The sequence below is a fragment of the Sphaerodactylus townsendi genome, linkage group LG01 (genome assembly GCF_021028975.2).
Source record: "Sphaerodactylus townsendi isolate TG3544 linkage group LG01, MPM_Stown_v2.3, whole genome shotgun sequence".
Taxonomy (NCBI): Eukaryota; Metazoa; Chordata; class Lepidosauria; order Squamata; family Sphaerodactylidae; genus Sphaerodactylus; species Sphaerodactylus townsendi.
Window position 1 is genome coordinate 143,047,942 of NC_059425.1, and position 24,318 is coordinate 143,072,259.

Sequence of the window (24,318 nt, forward strand, 5' to 3'; positions counted from 1 at the left end):
CAGTCCACCAAACAAATGTATGCAACCCAGCACAGTTGGAACGGCCAGGAAATGGCGCTTTGTCAATATAGCCACCCCCCAGGGGGATAGCCGTCTCCTGGATGCACTAGGACATGGGTCTGCAACCTGCAGTTCTCCAGATGTTCATGGACTACAGTTCCCATCAGCTCCTACCAGCATGGCCAATTTGAATTCCGAATCATCTTCAAGGTGTGGATTCTGACCTTTAAGGCATTAGGCGGTCTGGGACCCTCGTACCTTCGGGACCGCATCACCCCATATGTCCCTACTCGGCCTCTGCATTCAGCAGAGGCCAATTTGCTGGTGGTCCCCGGCCCCTCAATGATGCAGCTGGCCTCCACACGGGCCAGGACTTTCATAAAGCACTGGCTCCCCGGCCTGGTGGAACACCCCTCCCACTTATTCAACTGCTCACGGGCCCTGCGGGACCTTGGTGAGTCTTCTCCAGAGGGGGCCTGTAAGACTGTCGTTATTAGTTCTAACCGCAGGCCTTTGGAGTGTCCAGTCAGCTTGATATGGTGCCCCCCCCACTACTCCTGCTTTGGCACTGGTACAACAGAGCTCCTCATATTGAGGGGCCTGCCGTCCCCCCCTTCTTGGGGTGGGTTTTTAAATTGAGCCTGGACGCCTCTTGTTTAATTTGATAATTGTTAGCTGCTGTTTTTATGTATTTTAAGATGTTTTATTGACGGAGCCTATGTTTGTATTGTACTGGATTTGCTCCTGCTTATTGTTTATATATTATGTTGTTCACCGCCCGGAGCCCTTTGGGGATCGGGCGGTATAGAAATTGAATTAATAATAATAATAATAGTAGTAGTAGTAGTAGTAGTAGTAGTAGTAGTAGTAGTAGTAGTAGTAGTCCATGAACATCTGGAGAGCCGCAGGTTGCAGACCCCCGCACTAGGACGAAAGCCAGTCCTCTGGGTTCTCTTGTATCATTGAAACATCAGGGAACAACATTCACTAAACTCCACAATTCCACAGGATCAGGACAGCCTCAGGACAAGGCGGCAACATGGTCACAGTAAACCCATTCCATGAACCATTCCATGTTTTTTTGCAATATAGCCAAAATCACTGTTTCAAAAAGGCTGTGAAGAGCTGTAAGGATACCTTTATTTTTTTTATTTAATTTATTATTTATTAAACCTCACTCAATCAAAGAAGAAAACTAGGTTTGTCTGGCAGAATCTGTTGGGGACAGATCTATGTGAACTTCCCCAGACCACCAAGTTGTCCTTCAGATGCCTGCAGAGTCACCCCTTTTTAAATCTGCTCCGGTATCATGCCTATTACAAGACTGGCCTATAATTCCTTGGATCATTCCACCTCCCTTTTTTGAGGTCCAGGATAACATTTACCCTCTTCCAGTGTTGTGGCACATCTCCCATCCTCCAATATGTCTTGAAGATGATGGACAACGAATTTACAAGGTTTTTAGGAAGTTTTTTTTAGCAATCTTGGGTGCATACAGGGTTTGGACTCATTCAGTGCAGCCAGGTGCCTCTCAACAACTTCTACAGCAGAGAAGGGGGAGGATATAAATCCAAAACTCTTCTCTTTCTTCTCACTCTTTCTCTTCTCTGTCAATGTCAACCAGGAGACTACTATCATCTCTAGGTGAGCTTGTTTTCTTCTTCAAGGAAAAAACCTGAGGCAAAACAGGCAATGAGTTTGAGCCTTTCTGCTTTCTAGCTGTCCTCTGTCAGAATTTCTCAATTTTCACCCAACAGTAGGTCCATAGTCTCTTTTACCTTGTGTTTGCTTTTCAAATATCTGAAGAAGCTTTTCTTGTTGTAGGGAGCCTTCCTGGCTAGCCTCAGCTCACTCTGTGATGACTGACCTGCAGATCCTAGCATCCCACAGATACTCTTCTTTAGGGATATGTCCTTTCCATCATTTCTTGAATATTTCCTTTTTATTCCTTAGGACATCAGGAAGTTCTCTGTTCATCCACAATGGCTTCTTGGAACCCCTACTATCTTTGTTGGGATAGTGATGGCATGAGCTTGTTGGGATAGTGATGGCATGAGGTTGCAAGAGCTCTAGTTTTAGGGAAGCCCACCCTTCATTAGCTCCTTTCCCTTCCAGCAGCCTTGTCCATGGAATGGTTCTCATCATGCCTCTGAGTATGTTAAAGTCTGTCCTACTAAAATCTTACATACAAGTCTGGCTACAAACTTCCTTGGTCCCTCACAGCAAAAGAAATTGTCAGAGGAGATGGTCACTTCCCATGAAGGTCCCTGCCACCTTCACTCTATCTACCAATTCTTGCCTGTTGGTTAATATTAAGTTAAGTATGGCTGAATCCCTTTTAGCTTCCTTGACCATTTGAAAAAGTCAGGTCAGCCAGGCAGGCAGGCAAGGATGTTGCAAGACTCTGGACTCGTAGCAGGGTTGGTCTCCCAGGACACATCAGGGAAGTCAAAGTCACTCATAGCGACAAGATCAAATTGCTTGGATTCACTTCCTCATCCTGGTCAGGTGCTCTGTAGCAAACTCTAACCACAGTACAGTTTGTCCTTCCTTTCCTTATCCTCATCCTCACCCAGATAGTTTCCACTGGGATGTTACATCACCACATCACCACAACCTGCCTTTTCCAATATTTCCTGACAAGCAAACCCTCTCCACACATAAAGTGCCACTTTAAAGCATCTTTGACCTTTGCAGTTTTTTTTAACTCACCGATATATTCCTGTCATGGGAATCCTCCCACCAAATCTCTGTAATACCTACTAAATCATATCCCTGTGACTGCATTAGAAGCGCAAGCCCTTCCTCCTTATTGCTCAAGCTTTGGGCATTGGCACACAGGCACCTGAAACCCTGCACCTTCAGCTCCATTTGACCTGGCCTTCCCAGGTGGGTCTCTGCTGTTTCTTCTCCACTGAAATCTCTGTGTTGGTTATAATTTAGCACTGAGTCCCAAGACCCACAGTTTTAGGTGTATAGTACCATTACAGAATATGTTAAGAGCAGGAATGACCAAAAGTGGTTGTAAATCACCCTCCTTGCAAGTTAGGGTTACCAGGCCCCACCAAGTTTGGAGGATACCCTGCTTTGTTTCCCTTCCCTCTGACACCACCCAGCTGACCAGAAAGGGATTTTACCAGGCTTAAAATAAGACCTAGGCCTCAACATCACCAGTATGATGACATCACTTCCAAAACTTACATCATCATATAGGCAATGACAGGGTAGATGATCTGGTTTGGGGGCAAAACTCTATGGTGCTAAAAACAGCTTCTACTATAAAGTTTTTGTCCAAATACCAGTGTTTCCCTCATCATTGTTGATGTGGTGATGTCACTTCTAGAAGTGATGTAATCAAGCAGGAAAGTTTGAGGTCGAGGCCTCATTTTAAGCCTGGTAAAATCCCCCCATTTTCCCCTCCCCCACTGATGGTTAGGAGATGGCTGATGGTAACCCTATTACCGAATGATCAACAGGGTTGCAAAGCTGGGAAATACTTGGGGATTTTGGAGATGGAGTTTGAGGAGGGTGGAGTTTGGGGATGAGAGGGACTTCAATGGGGCATAATATCATAGGCCGTTTCCGCACGGCCCCCGAGGCGCCCCCACGCCAACAAGAATTCTGCCGGCGTGGGGGCGGAGGCCGTTCGCACGCAAGCGTGCGTGCGGCCTCAGAGGAGACCGGCGGAGGACGGGCGGCTCCGCATGGAGCCGCCTCTGCCCCCTTCCCCGTCCCACTCACCTTGTCCCCATCGTCGGCCCTTCTGGCCTCTGAAGCCCCGCCCACGCTGCCCTCTGACCTCCAGGGGTTGGAGGACAGTGAGAGAGGGGCTGCAGAGGCCAGCAGGCCGCTCGGCGATGGGACAAGGTGAGTGAAAGACGAAGAAGCTAGCGTGTTCCGGCTGTAGCGGGTTCGCAGCATACGCCGGCGAGAACATCGCTGTTGCCAGGCAAAAAAACAACCCGCTTTAAAGTAGTTGCTCTTTTAGGGTGGCCTGATGCCGCCCTGGGGGATGGGGAGCGCAGTCAGGTCGGCACTGCTGCAACTCCTGGGGACGGCGTTTATCCCGTCCCCAGGGCGCCATAAAAAGGCCGTGCGGAAATGGCCCTAGAGTATACCTTCCAAAGCAGCCATTTTATCCAGGTGAACTGATCTCTGGCACCTGGATATCAGTTCAATCAATCAATAGCAGTTAGATTCAAGCATATTAAAAAGTGCATTCTTATTTTTCAGATGTACCCACGAGTGGGTGAGAGTAACACGGCTGCCAGCTGAACCCAGAAACTGGTGAGAAGACCTGGGGCTGGATCATGTGGGTCACAACACCAGCTGTATCACTACATCATTTCCAGGGAATACCCACAAGTGGTTTAGGGCAGCTTGAGTGAACTAATGTCACATTCAGCTTTTCTCTGTAATATGCGTTCCCTGTTTTACCACTTAAAAACTGCCCAGTTGTTACTGTTCCAGTTTAAACTGTAAACTGATTTAAGACTGCAAATTTTTATTTTGGAAAGATCCAGCAGTAGCCAAATGGGAGGAAATCAAGAAATAAAAGGAATTTTTAAATATTGATCACCTATGTCTACACAAATTTGTCCATTCTGATTTCAAAAGTATATTGATAATGTTTGCCATATTTCTGAATATTTATTTTAATAAAAATTGCTATTAATGAATTAGACTCTAATAACCATGAACTCCAGGGCATCATATGCAGGCTAAAGGGCAGTTCTGGGATATATGAAAACAACTCACCAACTGTTTTTTGTTTTCAGTTATATCCAGGGCTTGAGACTAAGGCATTCCCTGCAGCAAACCATTGCTACTGTAATAGCCTTCAGTTTCCAGATATGTTAGATAACTTCCTGTTGTGTTTTTTAAAATATATATGCAAACTGTAGCTACATAAAGTACATGGAAGATACCCATTTAATAGCAATGAATGGCTGTATTTTGAAAAATAGTTTCACCAATCAGATATGGCATACATATAAGAATCTCAATAACAGAAAGGGGAAACTGCCTTCCTTAATACAAAAGATTAAGTTAAGCAGACAGTGAAAGCATGCTGCATTGATGATTGCACCAGCCATAATATATTACCGTATACTACAAAGACACACCTTGATATATATAACCAGTGCATATCCAAGAATATCTGAGAGGGCCCAGATTAAGCAGAGAGGAATGGAGGTGGGGTACAACACAGAATAATTACCATGTATTTTTTTCCCTCCAGACTCTTTTAAAATCACTGCAAGATGTAAACCTAATAGCAGGAAGTATGAAAGTTGCCAGTGACATTCTGCATACAATTTTATCTTACCTTTTCTCCTTTTTGACCTGGCAAGCCAGCTGCTCCTGGCAATCCTGCTTCTCCCTGTTTAAAATAAAGCCAAAATTTTCTGTTCTGAAATTCCATTAAAGTAAGGAACATAAGCACACCCTTACATGGACAGTGTTATTTAAGTATGCCAGTGCCCCCCTGATGGATCACATAATGCTGCTTCTGAAATGAGTGGGAGGAAAATATTCGAATAATGCCATTGGGTAATGGCATGATGTCACTTCTGGGGAAAACCCAGAAGTGACTTCAACCTTCTTCTGGGAATTGCTGGAAACACTATGGTTTTACCATACGATTCCTAGAGACATGTCACATCACATCCAAGATTTCCCCAGGAGCAATATCATGCATTTGCCTGATGGTATCCCCCAGGTCCCCAACCCCCTGGACTCCCACTAACAGCCAGGCAATGTCTGGCAACCCTAGTTACCCTATCCTAAATCCACTAGAATTACACTCTTGTAAACCCATTGGCTTCAATAGACAGAAGTGTACAACTCCGCTTAGCAGGGTGGCCAAATCCAGGCTGTGAAATTCCTGGAGATTTGGTGGCGGAGCCTTAGAAGAACCGAATCTGAAGGGAAGGGAGCTCAGGAGGGATGTGATGCCATAAAGTCCACTCCCTGAACCTGACATTTTCTTTAGGGGAACTGATCCATGTCACTTGGAGATGAATAGTAATTTGGGGGGGAACTCCAGGCCCCATCTAGAAGTTGGCAACCCTAGGGTTGCACTGGCGGTATTCTTAGCTCCAAATACTTCTGACAATTATGCTTGAGGACATAGGTGTAGACAAAAGTTTCACATTACCCCTGGTGTTTAATATATTTGCTAAAATGTTGCTAAGTGGCTCACTCACATTTAGGCCTTCTAAGGGAAATTTAATTGGCAATTTTACATATGCGTATAAAACTCCAGTGGCTTGCAGATGATGGTGTGATCTCACTTCCAGGAAAGCCCCAGAACTGACATTGCTTCTCTCTAGGGCCCCTTCCACACATGCAGAATAATGCTCTTTCAATCCACTTTCACGTTTGTTTACAAGGAGATTTTGCTATTCTGTACAGCTGCAAAGTGCATTGAAAGTGGATTGAAAGAGCATTATTCTGCATATACGGAAAGGGCCTAGGAGTCTCCAGAAGCTCTATGGGCAAACTGCTCTTTTTCAGAATTGACATCATGGTGTCAATGGTGGCCCCATATCACCTCCCCACCTAGAATTTCACCATATGCCGATTACATCACATATATTTAAATATACATTAGCCTGAGAATGTAATGTCCAATATGGGTTCAAATAAGATGGGAAAAGGTACAGGAAATAGGTACACTTTCCAGAAGGGCTCAGCTGAAGCCTATAATACATTCTGTTGATGACATTTCTAAAATAAAATAGATTTTTTTTTCCATTCAGAACTCCTGAGAGAATATGTATGCAATGAGATAATGTGTACAAATTTACAAGTTTGTACTGGGTCCTGCTCTCACGGACAATTGAGCCTGTTGCAGTCTTACTGGTGCTCTGTTCCCTGCTTGCCTTCTGCTTTTAATGTACCTGGATGTTTTATTTTGGGCATCCCCAGTTTTGTTCTATTCACCTTTTAAGTTAAAGGTCATAAGAATGGTGTCCTCCAGCCTCTGCGTAAGAAATTTGAGTCTATCAGTGCTGCTCTTCCTTACACTGCTGTCTTAATTCTGCAGTCCTGTTCCTACGCTAAACTTAGAAATGAACCAAGAACTGCCACATACTGTGTGAGCTCAAACTAGTTATTGCGGGAAGCAGTCATTTCTAGCATTTGGAAGTTCCATCTCTGCAGCATACCTTGGAGTGACATTTATCCAATCAATGTGAACAGTTTAAATCACCCTTTATTACAGTTTTTGTCTGCCTTCTAGATTACTCTAATCTCCTTTAACACTGAACCATTAACAGACAAACTGCTGGTGGAAACTGCTGTCCAGCAGCAACCGATTTATGCCGACTCCATATGTTTAAGGCAAGGGATGAACAGAGGTGGCCTGCCGTTACCTGCTTGTGTGAAGCATCCCAGCATCCCAACAGGGCCAATCCTGTTTAGCTTCCATAATCCAATGAGACCAGGCTGGCCTAGGCTATCCAGGTCAGGGCAACTGACAATCTACATGAGGGGTATTCCCTTTTATAGAGACATGTTGTTCACTTAGTTATTACTCACAATCCAGACAACATTTACCCTAATCCATTGCTTTCTCATGTTTTCTCTGACCAGGAGGAAGGCTCTATGAAGGTTTTTTGTTTGTTTATGTACTTCAATATTTAAGCCCTGCTTTCCTCCTTAATGTGGTTTCCAATACAGTTTGCACCATTCTCCTCTCCTCCATTTTATCCTCACAGCAACCCTGTGAAATAGGTTAGGCTGAAAGGTCTCATTGGCTCTTCCGTAGAATAGTGGAGATTCAGATTTCAGTCTCTCAGACCAGAGTTCAGCTTGCAGAATATTACATTGTTCTGATAACTCTGTGTTGGGAAATTCCTGGAGATTTGGAGGTGAAGCCTGGGGAGGGTGGGGTTTGTGAAAGGGAGGGACCTCAGTAGGATATGATAGTCAACCTTTTAAAGCAGCCATTTTGTCCTGGGTAACTGATCTCTGCAGTCTGGAGATCAGTTGTAATTCTGGGAGATCTGCAGGCAACCCTGCCATCCTAGCTGTCACTGGTTAGTAATGGCCAGGGGCAGACTGGTTATGAAGGCTACCAGGAAAAGTTCTGATGGCCTGTGTGACCTCAGGAAGTTGCTTCTCTCTGACTAGTCTGGCCACATGTATCCAACAATTTCAAGGCAGTCTTTGGCCACCTAGCCTTGGAATTACTCCCAGCAGAAGCTATGCTACAGCTGCAAACAGCCACTTAATAACGGGCTGTGGCTCAGTGGTAAAGCGTCAGCTTGGCATTCAAAAAATCCCACATTCAGTTCCCAGAATCTCAAGTTAAATTATTCAAGAAGAAGCTGATTTGAAAGATCTTAGCCTGTGATCCTGGAGAGCCACTGCTAGGTAGGAGTAGGTGGCCAATGATCTGATTATCTGGCATTTCACTAATTCCAACAGTGCCGGGTGTGTGTTTTTTAATTGAAGTTGCTCCTGCATAATTTCTGTTCTTTCTGTGTTCCGAAAAACTGGAGTTCTGTTCTGTCATTCAAAAATCCTTGTTGTGTGGTTTTTCCTTGTAACCCATCAGGTAGCCATAGTTTCAAGTGAGCTGGGCTCATCATGGTTGGGAGGTATGATGGGAGCACAATGAGATTTTGAACCAGCTAGAAATTCAAGACCAACTATAGGCAAGAACATGCCTGGAGGCACATGAGTTGCCTAACCCTGTCCCTCCCTCCAATAAGAATGATCCCACCCACACACGACATCAGTAGCACCAATTTTCAACATACAACTGCATTCATGTGTGGCATAAAAATTGAATGTCATGAAAGTATCTATCAGTACCAAATATGCCATGGATTTACTGTAGATTACCCCAGATTTCAAATGAAAGTAAGACAGCAGTTGCACAGGAATTCAAAAATAGCATAGTATGTGTAGTCCAATGTTCTACAAGCAGAAAGCCAAGTGTAGTGATTAGAGTATTGATCTAGGGTTTGGGAGACCCATCTTCAAATCTCCAGTCTGCCATGGAAGTTAGTGGGGTTAGTCATAGAATCAGGCTAACCTACTCACAGAGTGACTGTGAGGATAAAATGGAGGAGATAACAGTGTAAACTACTTCAGATCTTCACTGCTTCAGATCCCCACTGGTAAACAAATAACTGCCGCAAGTTGTGCAGTACAATACACAGGCTCCAATCCATTGTTTTGTATATTCATGGTGTCTAAATTAGTAAAGTCTACATGATATAATTTAGAACTTTCTCTAATGTTAAATCTTAGCTGAGATATAGAGGAAAAAAGGCAATGTTTGCCATCTGGCATATCCATATCTCTGATAAACAAAATTATTACTAAAATAATACTCAGCAGCAATACAAACTTAATACAAATCTCTTGAGGCATGAGCAACATATAAAATGAATTAATACCTTGTTTGGATAGCAAAAACACTTCTCTTCAGGTTTTTGTTCCATTATTGGAAGTGCATGTATTTCACTCACATGAACAGTTGATGGTGATGCTGCAGTAGTTTTCAGGTGTTCTTCCAGAGGACACTGAAATTATAAACGTTATTTTGATTTAAGTCTACTTCATCAACACAGATCAAAATATATATCCTACAATGCATTCTAGAACATAATAATAATGCTGTGGTGGCAAACAGTCTGAAAACTGTGAACTCAACTCCAACAGTGTTTTGTTTATGCCTTGTACCATATGAGGGAGGACTAAATCTTTTTAAGGTTTCATTTTAATTTAAAGGAGCCAAAAGCATAAATATAGCAATATTGTGACTTGCCTAGATAAAAAAAATTAATCTTTAGATTAAAAAGGTTCACATATATCATATATGGGTAAGGGTGGGGTATGAGGATGGTTTCTAAAGTAGTTTTTATGGTGGTTTTAAGGTTTTTTATGATCGTACCCAGCCCATGGACTTTTGTGATGGGCAGAAAATAAGTATGCAGATAAATAAATAAGAATAAATCAAAATATGATCTCTGAAGTCTCTCTCTGCATTTTTTTTCAGTTAACTTTGGAAAGATCTTTAACACACTATTGTTCCAAGTTATATATGCCGTGTATGGGTTATCATATGTGTTGCATACACAATTAAATTAAACTTATTTTTTTAAATGATGCCAATTCAGCAAACATAAAGACTGATCTAAATTTAACCATTGTATCCGTGTAGTATGGCATGCAGTGCTTTTCTTTTTTAATTATCTTAGAATGCGATTTTCCATTCAATATTTATAACAACTGGCTTTCAAGCCAAAATTCACCCACTTCTTTATCCAGCCACACTTAAGGAAAGTGTGATTTGTGAAGCTGGCAACTTCCAAGTGGGGTCTGAAGTTCTCCCAAGATTACAGCTGATCTCCAGATCACAGAGATCAGATTTTTTGAAGGAAATGGCAGCTTCAGAGGGAAGATAATACAGCATCACATCCCTGCTGAGTTACTGTCCCTTCCAAAACTCTACCCACCCTAGAAACCACCCTGAGATATCCAGAAATTTGCCATGCTGCAGCTAGCAGGCCTAAGGGTAGGCAGCCGGATCCCTCCAATGCTAGAGGGTGTCATGGGTGGCACAGGGAACAAGAGTTGATATGACAGCAAGAAACTGCTCTCACATAAAAATGGATTCTTCCTCATTTTGTGGATCAATGCATGGGTAGTTTTGTACTTTTCTTATGACATGCTCAGCTGACCAAAAAGGACAAAAGATCTCCATTTGTTCACACCAAGGTCCGTTCTGCATGGGTCAAAAACAGCACCCCAGGGATGGTAAAAATGCCATCCTTGCGGCAGTGTTCACATGGCTGCCACCTCCACAATGAGGCAGCTCTGTGCTCCCCCCCCCCTGCCCCAACCAGCAGGAAAACACTGCTTTTGAAGCTCACTCAGCATAAAGCATGCAGGTATACAGCCACTTCAGTGGACTGTGTAAAATGGGCCTAAGATGAGAATGTCAGCACTCTGAGATGACCTTTGTTTATGCTAATTCACAGCCATCTCCACTCTGATCTGCACCTATCTCAGTCATTAACCTATATTCAGGAAATAGTTCAAAGTATTCTTTCATTCTGATGGTTCATCACACATCTCCTCTCTTGCGTGTGGGTTACTTCCTTTTGCTCCTGAAAATGCTGACCATTTCCCTCTTCAGCACTGCTTTAACTGGATGTTCCTCTCTGAGACTGGTAAATATCACCCATCCCTAAGCCCTATTCACCTTCCACCCTTCTTCTCAGTTAGCTCTTATATGACTTGTGTGTGTATGTGTGATTAAATACAATTTTGGCTTTTAATTATTTTATTAACAAAATTCATAACTTTACAACAGACTGTTCATTTGAGAGTTTTCCAACCTGGACAGTCCCTATATACACAGGTTATAGATCTCAATCATCCCCCTATTGCTTTGCCTCTGTGGTTAATTCCCCCAACTAAAAGTAGAGACAGCCTATTTAGGGTAACCTAAGTTTGTCAAAATAATATGGATGGAGATACTAGGCTTATCAAAAAGGATTCTGCATAGATGTCGGTGAAAGTATCATGTTATCTCTGCAGCCTGTGCATCATTCTCTCCAAAACATACATCCCCATCTTGATAAACTGTTGCATTCAACTTGAGATCCAGATAGACACTGTGAAGAAGATGTGGACTTACATCAGTTGAATACACAGAGTGGAGCAAATGTCTGTCTGATTCCTTTTCTGACAGCCATCTTGTTTTTCCAGAGTTTCTCATATTGTTGTGATGAAAAATAACTATGTAATATAAGCCTCCATTTTGAAGAAAGGCATTCCAAAAATGGAATTTTCTTACTCTTCGTAAGCACTAGGAAGGAATTTACTGATTTAAAAGAAACAAATCCTGCATGTTTATTTTCATAACTTACCATGTTTTCAGATAATTCACAACAAGTCTCCTGAGCAGCATGTTGGGGATTGCAATATATTACCATGTGGCCAAGTTCAATCTGTTTAAGAAACACAGAAAGTTTATCAGCAATATAAGGTAACAAATATTACACACATTTGAGAAACTCCATAGCCATAACTCAACACAGAGATTAACCGCTAAAAACCTCTTAGGCTTCAATGCACCTAAGTTTGCATTGGATTACTGCCATGATTAAAAAAAATACATTGCAGACTGCCATTTTAAAATACTGTATTTGATGCATTATACCAGGGGTAGGGAACCTGCGGCTCTCCAGATGTTCAGGAACTACAATTCCCATCAGCCTCTGTCAATTGGCCATGCTGGTAGGGGCTGATGGGAATTGTAGTTCCTGAACATCTGGAGAGCTGCAGGTTCCCTACCCCTGCATTATACTAATGAACAAAGCAACCCACAGACTCTAATTCAAATTTAACAGCTGTTTACAGCCAAACCATATTTACATTAATTTTATTAAAATGAAATACTTATAATAATAATAAAGGGTAAATACTTATACCCTTCGGGGATGGGGCGGTATAAAAATCCAATAAAATAAATAAATAAATAAATAACCATCCTCCCATATTTAAGCTCACAAGATAGCTTGCAACACATCAATATCAATAAAAGCACCAAAAACTAATGTTTTACAACTGAAAATTCTACTATAGCAGATTTTATAGATTCTTGTTTTCTTTTGATTAATTTCTCTGGATGATGAAGAAGAAGAAGAAGAAGAAGAAGAAGAAGAAGAAGAAGAAGAAGAAGAAGAAGAAGAAGAGGAGGAGAGTTTGGATTTCTATTTCCCCTTTCTCTCCTATATTTACAATCTCCTTGCCCTTCCCCCCTCACAACAAACACCCTGTGAGGTAGGTGGGGCTGAGAGAGCTCCGAGAAGCTGTGATTAGCCCAAGGTCACCCAGCTGGCGTGTGTGGGAGTGCACAGGCTAATCTGAATTCCCCAGATAAGCCTCCACAGCTCAGGCGGCAGAGCTGGGAATCAAACCCGGTTCCTCCAGATTATCATTTAAGCATATATTTAAGGAAAGAAACCAAACTATCTACACTGGAACTAAATTTTTATACTACTACTACTACTACTACTACTGCTGCTGCTGCTGCTGCTGCTTCTCTGTAATGCTAAGACACTCTCCTTCCATTGGCACCAGTTTAGGGCCAAGCTTAACATGATAGCATCTTCGTGGCTGCCATGAGGAAGAAGACAGTATTTTAAGACATTTTAAAATGTCTTTACCCAATGCATATACCGTGTTTCCCCGAAAATAAGACAGGGTCTTATATTAATTTTTGCACCAAAAGATGCATTAGGGCTTATTTTGGGGGTAGAGCTTATTTTAGGGGAAATACGGTACCTTCACAATTCATTAACGCGGGCTCTCAGCAGCCCTGTTGCTTCCCTGTCACGTATGATGTAAACTGCATCCTCATTGGCAGGGAGCTCACCATCCTGAGCTGTAACTACCGGTAGGGCTTATTTTTGGAGTAGGGCTTATATTTTAAGCCTCCACCAAAAATCCTGAAAAAACATATTTTCGGGGTAGGTTTCATTTTCGGGGAAACACGGTAGGAGAATAAGTGCATTTTAGGAAATGAGTATGTGACCCTCTGTGTGTGTATGATTATCAGACAGAGTTCAAATGCTTTTAACTGGTTTCTTATTAGGTTTCTTTGGGTTAGATCCAGCCAACTTCTTCATTCAGTGCTGCTTAATTCTCTCTGTTGCAGGCCCAGTCCCATATGGCTCTCACACATAAAAGTCCTATAGTCCCACAGCATGATCTTTTTTTGCGTTTTCAATTTTTAAAATGTGTACTTCAAAATCATAGCCCAAAACATACACAAAGACAGAAATTGATGAAATTATAAAGTACTTATTTAATATAGATTTCCAGTTTCTTCTAACCAAACGTTAACGCTTAAACCCTGCATTTTTAGCACTTGCTCATTAAGCATGAAAATGAAATTAAATATTTAGCATCATTATAAATAAAAAGTCTTCCTTGACTGGATCTTAATTTATCAACTCTTGACCTTCAAAACTACTAGTCATCAATTTGTTTTCGAATGATCTTTTTTTTTTGCGATCACCAGCAGAAAAACTGATTGGATCCAACTATTTTGTGAAGGCGTAAAATGTGCCCTTTCCCCAAAAGATATACCCTTTAGTTAACACCAAAGGCTGCATCAGTTGCTCAAATGAAAAATGTGCCCATTGGATTGCCAACCAACCTCCAAGTGGTAAGTAGAGATCTGCCGGCATTACAACTGATCTCCAGATGACAAAGATCAGTTCACCTAGAGAAAATGGCACATTGGAAGGTGGATTTTATGGTATTATAGCCCACTGAAGTCCTTTCCTACCCCAAAGAGCCCTTAGGGGATGCGGCGGTATATAAATACGATAATAAATAAATAAAAAATAAATAAAACCTCTACTCTTCTCAGGCTTCACCCCCAAAATCTCCACATATTTTCCAATCTAGAGCAGATAGCAACCAGAGTTGCTGGAACCAAAATGATTAATTATGGTATGTATCTGCGATTCTTCCTCAAGAATACAGAAATTAAGAAAACATAAAAACTACACACAATTTTAGCTTATTTCTAATCATGGAAGGCTGTGGGATCTAAGGACTAGTTTAAAAAGCATTTCTCAAAACTGTAAGTTTCAGTGACATTCGAAACACCTCTGCTTTAAATGCTTGAACTATTATTCTCTATATTGCGTAGCATTTGCGTAGCATTGTACTTGATGCAAAAGTGCTTATACGCATGTGGTAGAAAGGGAGTGTACACTTGCACGTTCTTCTTGCCCAGCGTACCTGGCCTACATCCAAATATCTATGCAAGTGATACAAAGTGGGCACATATGTATACAGATCACACTGTTTATTTTTCCCCCAGTTCAAATCCAGGAACTGACCACACAACTCAATGTCAAGCTTACATAAAGATAATTTGGGGCAAGACAGATGCATCCTTTCTCCCAACCACATATGGAAGAAGAAGAGTTGATTTTTATACTGTGCTTTTCTTTACCTTTAAGGAGTCTCAAAGTGGCTTACAATCACTATTCCTTTCCTTTCCCACCACAGATACCTTGTGAGGTAGGTGAGGCTGAGAGAGTTCTGAAAGAACTGTGACTAGCCCAAGGTTACCCAGCAGGCTTCATGTGGAGGAGTGGAGAAACAAACTTGATTCACCAGATTCAAGTCCGCCATTCATGTGGAGTGGGGAATCAAACCCAGTTCTCTTCAAGTCCACCACTCTTAACCATTCTCGATTATCTTTGTGTCATCTAGCCTAGACCTTTGTCATGAACCAGTTCCTTCTTCCTAGCCAAGATTCCAGGCTAGCCTCATTTAAGTGCAGTCTAGTCCATCCCAGGCTTTCTACTGAATTGGCAACATACAGGGAATTCCAGCCAATCTAGGGAGTATTGTTGCTGCATGAATCCAAGGGACGTATTAATCTCATTTTGTTTGTCTGTTTTCAAGAATTATGCTGCTTATTTCCAGTGTTCCAGCTCTATGAAGACATAGCATGCCAACTTGCAAATGCTTTTTTCTTTGCAGTCTAAAATATTAAACAGATAATTTCTATATTTTGAAAATTTCCTCTCATAGTCACTACCACTTACATCTACTGGCTTGCCATCTAAGGAACGAGTCGCAATAAGAAGCCTTCCTTGAAAGTCAGGACTGGCTTTTGGATCTGTTTGTCTCTGCTCAATTAAGCTGCAGTCCACATACAAAGAAATTATCCTTGATTGTACACTGATGCCAAGCCTATGCCATTGTCGATCAAAGAGAGGAAGGATCTCACGGCTTTTAAAAGTGTAGCGCAATGAAGTCCCCTGGGGAGATTGTGCAACATACTCCACAACTTTTTTGGAACCATCAATGGCGACATAAATCTGGGGGGAAAACACATTTTTGGAACAATTAGAAGCTTTATGGCAAGTATGGTAGCTATGAATAAAACCAAACATACATCCCTCAGCATAAAATAAATCGTATTGTAATCAGGGCTTTCCTCATGGAATGAGGCTTTCATGCCCCCCCCCCCCACACACACACTGCTTCCTACAGCCCCTATTAAGTATAAAACATTGGTAAAAATAGCCCTGCCCTTCTGCCAGCAGAAGTGCCTTCAGATAGGCACAAAATAACGAGGGCTGTGCATCCATTTAAAAAAGCCAAACTGAATAATAAACCTGAAAAAGCTGTTTCAGCTTTAGGTGCATGTGTTGGGGTATTTTAGGCCCCCCAAAACGGTGGCAATTTAAGAGAGCTGAAATCAGATCTGGCGTTTTTCAGGCTGCATTGGCCCTGCCGCCATTTTTAAAATGGGGATATCCCTCTTTACTGCCCCTCCCTATCCCCTTACTTACCTGCTGAAGTTGTTACAAAGTCTGCATTGAATTCTAACAACATATTGATACTGATAAAATATAGTGCCGTCTATTAGTGAGAACTCAGAGGAGGGAACATGGGTCAGCCGTAGAGCATCTGTTTGGCATGCAGAAGGTCACAGGTTCAATCTACAGCATCCCCAGTTATTGATTTATTTGATTTATTTGATTTTTAACCCCCTCCCCCTCCACTGCAGTGGGCTCAGAGTGACTCACAACAATATAAAAAACCATAGAATTATAATACATAAAATTATAATAAACAATAGTACTCTAAAACTAAGGTGACCAGATGGTCACCTTGTAAACCCAGGACAGGGTGAAGTGACTGCTGGCGCCGCAGGGCCTGCGCATGCGCTGCGCGGCGCGGGGAGCACACTGCCTTCTAGGCACTAGCGTTTCCCGTAAATGGCGACGCCCCAGAAGGCAGTGCTCCTGAACCCGATGTATGCATGCATGGCTGCGGCAGGAGCGCATGGCCTTCCTGGAAACTGCCGTTTCCCACCCTGTCACAGGGAGGGAAGCGGCAGCGTAAGCGATAACTCAATGACCCTGTGGCCACACGCGCAGGAGGCTGCCGCACTGCCTTGCACCCCAGAAGGCAGTGCGGCAGCCTCCCAAAAATCGGGACAATGCAAGGAACCCGTGGGACGCGGGACAAATTGTGCGGAGGCGGGATTCTCCCGCCAAAAGCGGGACGGCTGGTCAGCCTATATAAAGTCCATGTGGACTTTGGAGGCAGCAGAAGTGCAGAAGTGAATGTCAGGCTCAACTCAGCCGATCTCAGCATTCAGCTCTCCCCTGCACCTCCAAAACCCACTCAGCTCTGCAGCTCAGAATTTCTTAGGTTAGGCTTTAAAAGACTTGAAAATTTTCCAAAGAACCCTAAAAACAGTCAGCATGGAAGTTTGAGGTGGGTTGTTTGTTTTGTTGTTGTTTTGCTTTTGAAAAATTCCTAGTCTTTTAAAGCTGAACTCAGAAAATACCACACCCAATGGTGCACACTCCTAAGAATATCTATTGGAAACACCCTTTCAAATATTTTCCCATGCGACTTGATCGTTGCACACCAGTTGAGAAACCCTTATTGTTTTACTTGTGTTTCATTTGTTATACCTGTATCCCACTGCATGGAGAAGTGATTTAGCCTCTCAATAAGTCAAAGTCCTGGAAAATAGTTCACATACTAACCATTGTAGTGCTTTAGTAGTGAAATGTCACTTATAGCTCTGAGTTGCATAATGATCCCCAAGTTTTTTTAAAAGAAAAAAATCATGTTAAATATAGTTTCAATTCAGAGGGAAAAGATCCATATTCCCACAAAGCTGTATCTACTACTCCAGCAGAAAAAAACAAAGAGGAAATCAAAAAATAAATTAAAAGGGGAAAGTAATTTGTGCTAACCTGTGGCATGTTGCGCTGATCTAAAAATTGTAACAAATACCACCGTTCTTTCTTGCTGTTTCGTCTAAGACGGAATGTGGCTGTTAATGAATATTCTTTTGGGAACCCATTTGGAAACACTTGCCTAAAGAATGAGGAAAGATTGGTCTCATTAATTTGACAGCATAACTGATGTAAAATATGAAAACAAACATATGTAAAAATACACAGCACCCAGTTCTGTAGCAGTCGTACCATCTTCAAGAATATGTTTCCTCTCTTGAAGACTAAAAAGTTATAATTTGGTTCCTATCAACTATTCAAACATAGTAAGGTCCGGTTGTAAGCATAGTTTAGATCCCTGTACATCAGTACATTTACATAGCTTATTGTAGGGCAAGAAACTTTAAGATAAAAGACTATTTTCTGAACCACTAAAATTTCACAAACCAAAACATTCACAATGCCCTCAACTCTAGCACATGCCAGCTGGGTGACCTTGGGCTAGCCACAGTTCTTCTGAGCTCTCTCAGCCCCACCTACCTCACAGGTTGTTTGTTGCGAGGGGGAAAGGGAAAGGAGTTTGTAAGCCCCTTTGAGTCTCCTATAGGAGAGAAAGGGGGGATATAAATCCAACTCTTCTTCTTCTTCAATGTAAGCTAAGTTTATTCCAAGAAAATCCAGATTCTGAGCAAAAGAAAATTATGCTAATAAGTAATACTGTTCATATTAGGACAGAATAAAGTCAATGTTTTGTCTTTCCCCCCAGTTCTCAATTGACATATTTACACTGTTAGAATAACAGATCTATCATGTCTTATTGGTACCAAAGTGAAGTTCCCCTTAAACCATTAATCTAATTTCCACATTTTAATGGCAATGATACTCCATGGCCCTTTTTGCACAACCAAAATAAAACATTTTGAAGCAGACTGTGGAGAAAGTGTCTGCATTAGCTTAACTGAAGCCTTTTTGGTTGTAAATTCTCATGAAGTGGTTCTTAAAATAATAGCCTATATTTGGCTTCCCCTGAGTTTTTCCAACCTGATACCGAGTAGTGGTAACTGAAGGTCACAGCCCAGCTGTATGAAGTTTTCCTAACCGTTGAAACTTCAATAAACCCTCAAATCTGGCATCTGATAACAATGATTAATCACACCAACTGTCCTTGCTAATTAGCACTAACCCTTGATAGGTTTGCTTAGATCACCTGACTTGTAACGTCTCTATAATTGTCTTTTCAATATTGTATCATTTAAGAGCTTTTTGAATATTTTTCCTGCTTGCTTTTGGACTTAACAGCTGTTCTACTATGGATTTGTTTTATGCTCTTTATGCCAGTGTTCTATAGTTTGTTGAATGAGTGCTGAGTTCAATAAACTTCAAAAAATGTTTTAAAAGACCTTTTTGCCTCTGAGTCCTGTGTGCCTTCAAAATCCTGACCCACGTTGAAGGGAGACTAGTCAGCTCTTCCTCTACAATAAAATGTTTCCTCTGAGAAAAGTTCAGAAGGCGAGTGTTAACCAGATTTGAAGACCGGTTGAGAGAAGGACTGAGAAAAGCTCTTCTCAAGAGTAAAAAAAATCGAGTACTTCCATGACCTGCCTGAAGAGTACAGTGTACTAATGTGATAAGTATCTCATGTTATCTTTTTGTGTAATGCAATTCTATTGTTGCTAAATGTATATTGCAAATTAAAAGTCCTGAATGATACAAATCTAATTACGGTTTTTCTGTGCTATAATTTTTGGAACATTAAGCCCCAAAATTTTAGCTAAAGGGTGTGTGTGTGAGTAGATACATTGTTTTCACCACTTTTATTTTCTCCAACCTATAGCTGCTTCAGCTAAAAGTTATACCCAGCTGTAGATTGTGTTCTTTGTAATTAGGACTCTAACCATCTTGTTAAGCATTTACACCTGCTAGCAACTGTGACTTTTTGCCAAGCTGACTCAGCATATTACCATGAGAGCATTATTGGTCTGTTTATACCACCTGACCAGTAGTTTGTGTATAATTGCCTTTGAACGCTCTCATTATTATCTATCTCTCTTTCTTACAAGTTCCTGCAACCACACTTCAGTCATATTGTAACCAGTCTGGTAAATGGAGGCTAAGAAATGTTTTATATAAACAAATTTATTGGGTGTACATTAACATATGGAATGAGCTGAATGAGATCATGGCAACTAGCCTCCCCCTCTACAAGTTCAAGGTTCATGCTTGTATGAAGCCTACATGTTTAGTAGGGTTGCCAGCTCGGTGTTGAGAAATTCCAAGTGATTTGAGGATGGAGCCTGTGAAGGACAGAGTTTGGGATGGAGAAGGAGCTCAGCAGGGATGTGATGCTATAGAGTCCAACTTGTGACGCTACCATTTTCTCCAGGTAAACTGATCACTATAATCTGGAGATCAGTCATAACTTTGGGAGAACTCTGAGCCCCACCTGGTGATTGGCAGGCCTAATGTATTCTGACAAAAGGAACAGATTCCCATATGCATGATCCTGGAAAACTGAAAGTTTCCATTTTGCATACTGGGGCCTCTACGTATTTAAAGGTATGTATATATGTGCCATACAAATGTGACTCTTGAACATATGACAGTGAAAGGTAGGACCATCTGTTACGTTCCCAGTTAGCCTTCTCCACACGTTCCTTTGTATCTAAAGGAAAACTAAACAGGGCTGTGGAAGCAACATTCTGTAGCTTTTAATTAGCTATACATTTTGAATTTGCCCCACACTATTTGCATATTTGCCCCACATTATTTGCATATTTGCAGAGAGCGTGATTCCAGAAATGCCAAAATGATGTATGAAACTACCTCGATCTCTCATTTTAGAGCAAGGCTTATCAAATGCTCACTGGAGCCAAGAGCAGGAAGTTCACATACTCAGTCATGTCTGTTGGCAGCAGTTCCTGTCTGTTGGTTCTCCACCACACCCTGCAGCTCTTATCTTACACTGGGCAAATATTTGGGAAAGATGCCCACAAGCACAGCACATTTATGATAGACTTTAATTTTCAGCCCAGTGCAGTAATATAAGAGCAACAAACATACAGCTTAAATGCTATTTGATATATAGGACTGGAGTTGGCCTTCTGCCCAGGGATGAATTTCACCCCAAATGATCTTTGAATGCAATATAAAAAGAAATGTGTTGCTTAATTCAAGATATACAAGTATATTATCCAACAAATTATTTTTAAAGCAAGCCAACCACCAACATCCGAAAGGTTACTTCTGACCACTCTTTTCACATTTCCTGGCAATGAGCAATCTAAATTACTATCAAGAGACAAATTCACATAAGGCAAAGGTGAACACACTCATATGCTTCTTTAGAACAGTTTGGCAGTAAACATCTTGCTTGCTCGTTGCTCAAAAGCGCATCAGCACATACCCACAAACAGGGAAGAAGAGGAGCAATTCTCAGCAGGTTTAAGTGTAATTGATCATCTGAACTACTCTGTCCCAAAAATACTGCTTTTGTCATAACATCATTAAAACACTGGTCTTAATTAGTGGATTCATTCCAAAAGGAACCCAATTTTATGAATAACTCATGAATCAGACTGCATTTTTTCTATGTATCATTTGCAATTATTATCAAATTAGGGTTGGCAACTTACCTGCTACAGTGGACAACCTCCTGCCCAGCCCTGCTGCTGCTCAAATGAGTGGTTGTGGGGAAATGGGGGAAGATATCAGTTTTAGTCAGAATTGACATCAATATGTCAATGATGTCTTTCTTTCTGCGTCCCACTGGCCTATCTTAGGGAGCTCAGAGGGAGCAGACGACCCAGGTGCCATTTGACTGGGTCACGTGAGGGGTCATTTTGGCCCACTGCTCCTTTTCCCCACACCTAGCCCTCAGCTGAACTCCACCCCCGCTGCTAAATTCCCCTTGCCCCTCCACTGCCAGACACCCCCTGCTGCTGCCCCCACAAAAAAACCCTAACAATCTTTTCCCTCCTCTGAGCAGCACCAGTCGGCAACACACTGGGGGTGGGGTTAAGGCCAGGGAAGGAGCGCACCCTCCCTGATCTTGTTGCCACCCACAGTGTATTGCTGGCCAGTGCTGCTCAAAGGTGGAAAGGTTTGTGGAGGGCGGGGGTTGCGAGGGTGGCAGTGCCACAACTGGGGGAATTTGGTGACAGGGCAGCATAGTTCAGCGGTGACAGAGGGAATTTCGCCAGTTCTGGGCCAGTACTGCTGTGCCCTGCCCCAAGGCTTCTAGAAAGTTCCAGGTGTGTTCCTAGCAACTCTACACAAAGATATAAATGGTCTACACAATTTTTACAAAGGAGGACAAGAGACTCAAGATAAAGAGGACTTTTTGGTCCTTTTACTGATCCCTCAGAAACCTTCTATCTATGGTATCTGGAACCAGGGAGCCACAACAACAACCATCGTTTAGCTTCAGCAAGGAAATATGTGGCTTAGGTAGAGTAACTGCTCTTTGTCTTCCCAGATTTTACTTCAGGGAGCACAGTCACTGCAGTTGCTAATGCTTTGACTGGGAATCTCTGGGATCAAGCAGAGGGGTTGTGACAAGGCAAAATGTGAGCTTACTTCTCTCCATCAACCACTGTGAGGACATGTCTGATCCTCATGGAATAAAAAGGAAAAACTGTATTCATTCCCTAGTTTCAAGGTGCTTGAACTCCTGCGGACACACAATGTGTAAGGTCCTCATACTCCAGTCAGAAATAAGACTCAGGATGGGTTCAAGAGCTTTATTCAGAGCTGTGTCAGGCCCCAACGGCCAGATAGCTGAAACTGGCCCCAGTATATACATAAAGGTTACAAGCCCATAAGCCGCCACCCTTGCATTCCCCCAATATCAGCAGGAGAAAGCCCAGAGCCATCAAGAGTAAAGCAGTTACATTGTTTTGGGAAAGGCGGGTCACTCCCTAGAAGAAAAGATAGGGAGATTCCAGCAAGCACTATTGAACTAGTTACATGTGAAAAGACAGAGGCCCCATGGCCTTGGGTGGCAGAGATGGCCGGACCAGCTGCAGCTGGCATGCCTACATGCGCCCTGCCAGGCCAAGGATGGCATAGGCCTGATACAATGGGACCAAAGGAACTCTGTCCTGCATATTCCTTAACAGAAAGAAGCAAGAACGAAGTAGCACACTATCAATCACCATATAACAAATATATAAAGTGTATATGTCTTATTAACTCATTATCAAAAGTATAATAGCAATGACATACATCTTATCCATTTGAATAACAACCTGTAAAATCTATCTATATATACATGTTGCAAAGGATATAGACACCATATAAGAACATAGGTGTATTGCAAACATATCCTACAATAAATACATCATGCCATTAAAGTGCAAATCCAATTGCTGTGGAGTGGGAACAAAACCTGTGGGGTCACCTCTGATGTAGTATACAATATTATTATAATATTCATAGGTTTTGTGTCCCTTTCACAATGCGTCAATTTCTGGCCCCATGAAGTTCAACATGCCTGATGGAAAAATTGTAGAGGGGCTCTATATCAACGTCCTATAAGTGATCATAGATATGTTGCATTCCACAGTTTATGCATGTATCACACACATTGCAATGGAAATTGATCAGGATCGATGTCCTCTCTGAACAATAGTCTTTCCAAGCAGAGACTGACAAGCCAGAACACAGAACCATGTGCAAACCGCAACATGTGTTTATTTGCGCCTTCGTCTATCTTCCTCTGAAGATGCCAGCCACAGATGCAGGCGAAACGTCAGGAGAGAATGCTGCTAGAACACGGCCATACAGCCCGGAAACCACACAGCACCCAAATTCTCCCATATTTAAGATGCCAATCAGGGTTATGTAATCATATTGTACTGGATACCCCACAGGCTTTTCATCATAATATAACAACAGAGAGGGCTTTTGCAAGGAACTATACAAACAAAGGCTCTTTTGGACTCCACCCACTGGCGTAATGCCCATTGGGCAAGGTGGGCAGCTGCCCAGGGCATCACCTTGTGGGGGGGGCATCAAAATGCTGGGTTCGTTTTTGGGTATTTTAGTGGTTTTCCACTTTTGACCTGCAGGGGGCGCAGTTTTTAGGCTAGCGGCACCAAAATTTCAGCGTATCATCAGGAGACTGTCCTTATGCTACCCACCAAGTTTGGTGAGGTTTGGTTCAGGGAGTCCAAGGTTATGGACTCCCAAAGGGGGGGCTCCTATCCCTCATTGTTTCCAATGGGAGCTAATAGGAGATGGGGGCTACAGTTTTGAGGGTCCAATACCTTTGGCCCCCCTGAACCAAACTGCACCAAATTTGGGGGGTATCATCAGGGCAGTCTCCTGATGAGACCCTGAAAGTTTTGAGACTGTGCCTTCAGAAATGTGCCCCCTCCCCCCCAGCCTGCAACCCCCATTGACAGCAATGCAGAAAACTCAATGCAGAACAAGGATTCTTGGGCAAATTTCTAGGATGTTCCTGCAGGGGGTGCATTTTTGGATGTATCAGCACCGAAATGTCAGGGTATCATCTGGAGGCTATCATGATGACACCCCCCAAGTTTGGTGCAGT

The 24,318-nt window shown here is 42.3% G+C and overlaps 1 protein-coding gene across 1 annotated transcript in view; it reads right to left on the reverse strand.

The window, feature by feature from the left end:
- COL19A1 (collagen type XIX alpha 1 chain) overlaps positions 1-24,318 on the reverse strand; it is a 248,436-nt gene that overhangs the window by 173,770 nt on the left and 50,348 nt on the right. The window contains exons 6-10 of the mRNA XM_048496321.1: positions 17,784-17,907; positions 15,606-15,881; positions 11,898-11,978; positions 9,417-9,542; positions 5,330-5,383 (exon numbers count right to left, since the gene is read on the reverse strand). Coding sequence (XP_048352278.1) covers positions 5,330-5,383; positions 9,417-9,542; positions 11,898-11,978; positions 15,606-15,881; positions 17,784-17,907 — 661 coding nt within the window. The remainder of the gene's footprint in view (positions 1-5,329; positions 5,384-9,416; positions 9,543-11,897; positions 11,979-15,605; positions 15,882-17,783; positions 17,908-24,318) is intronic.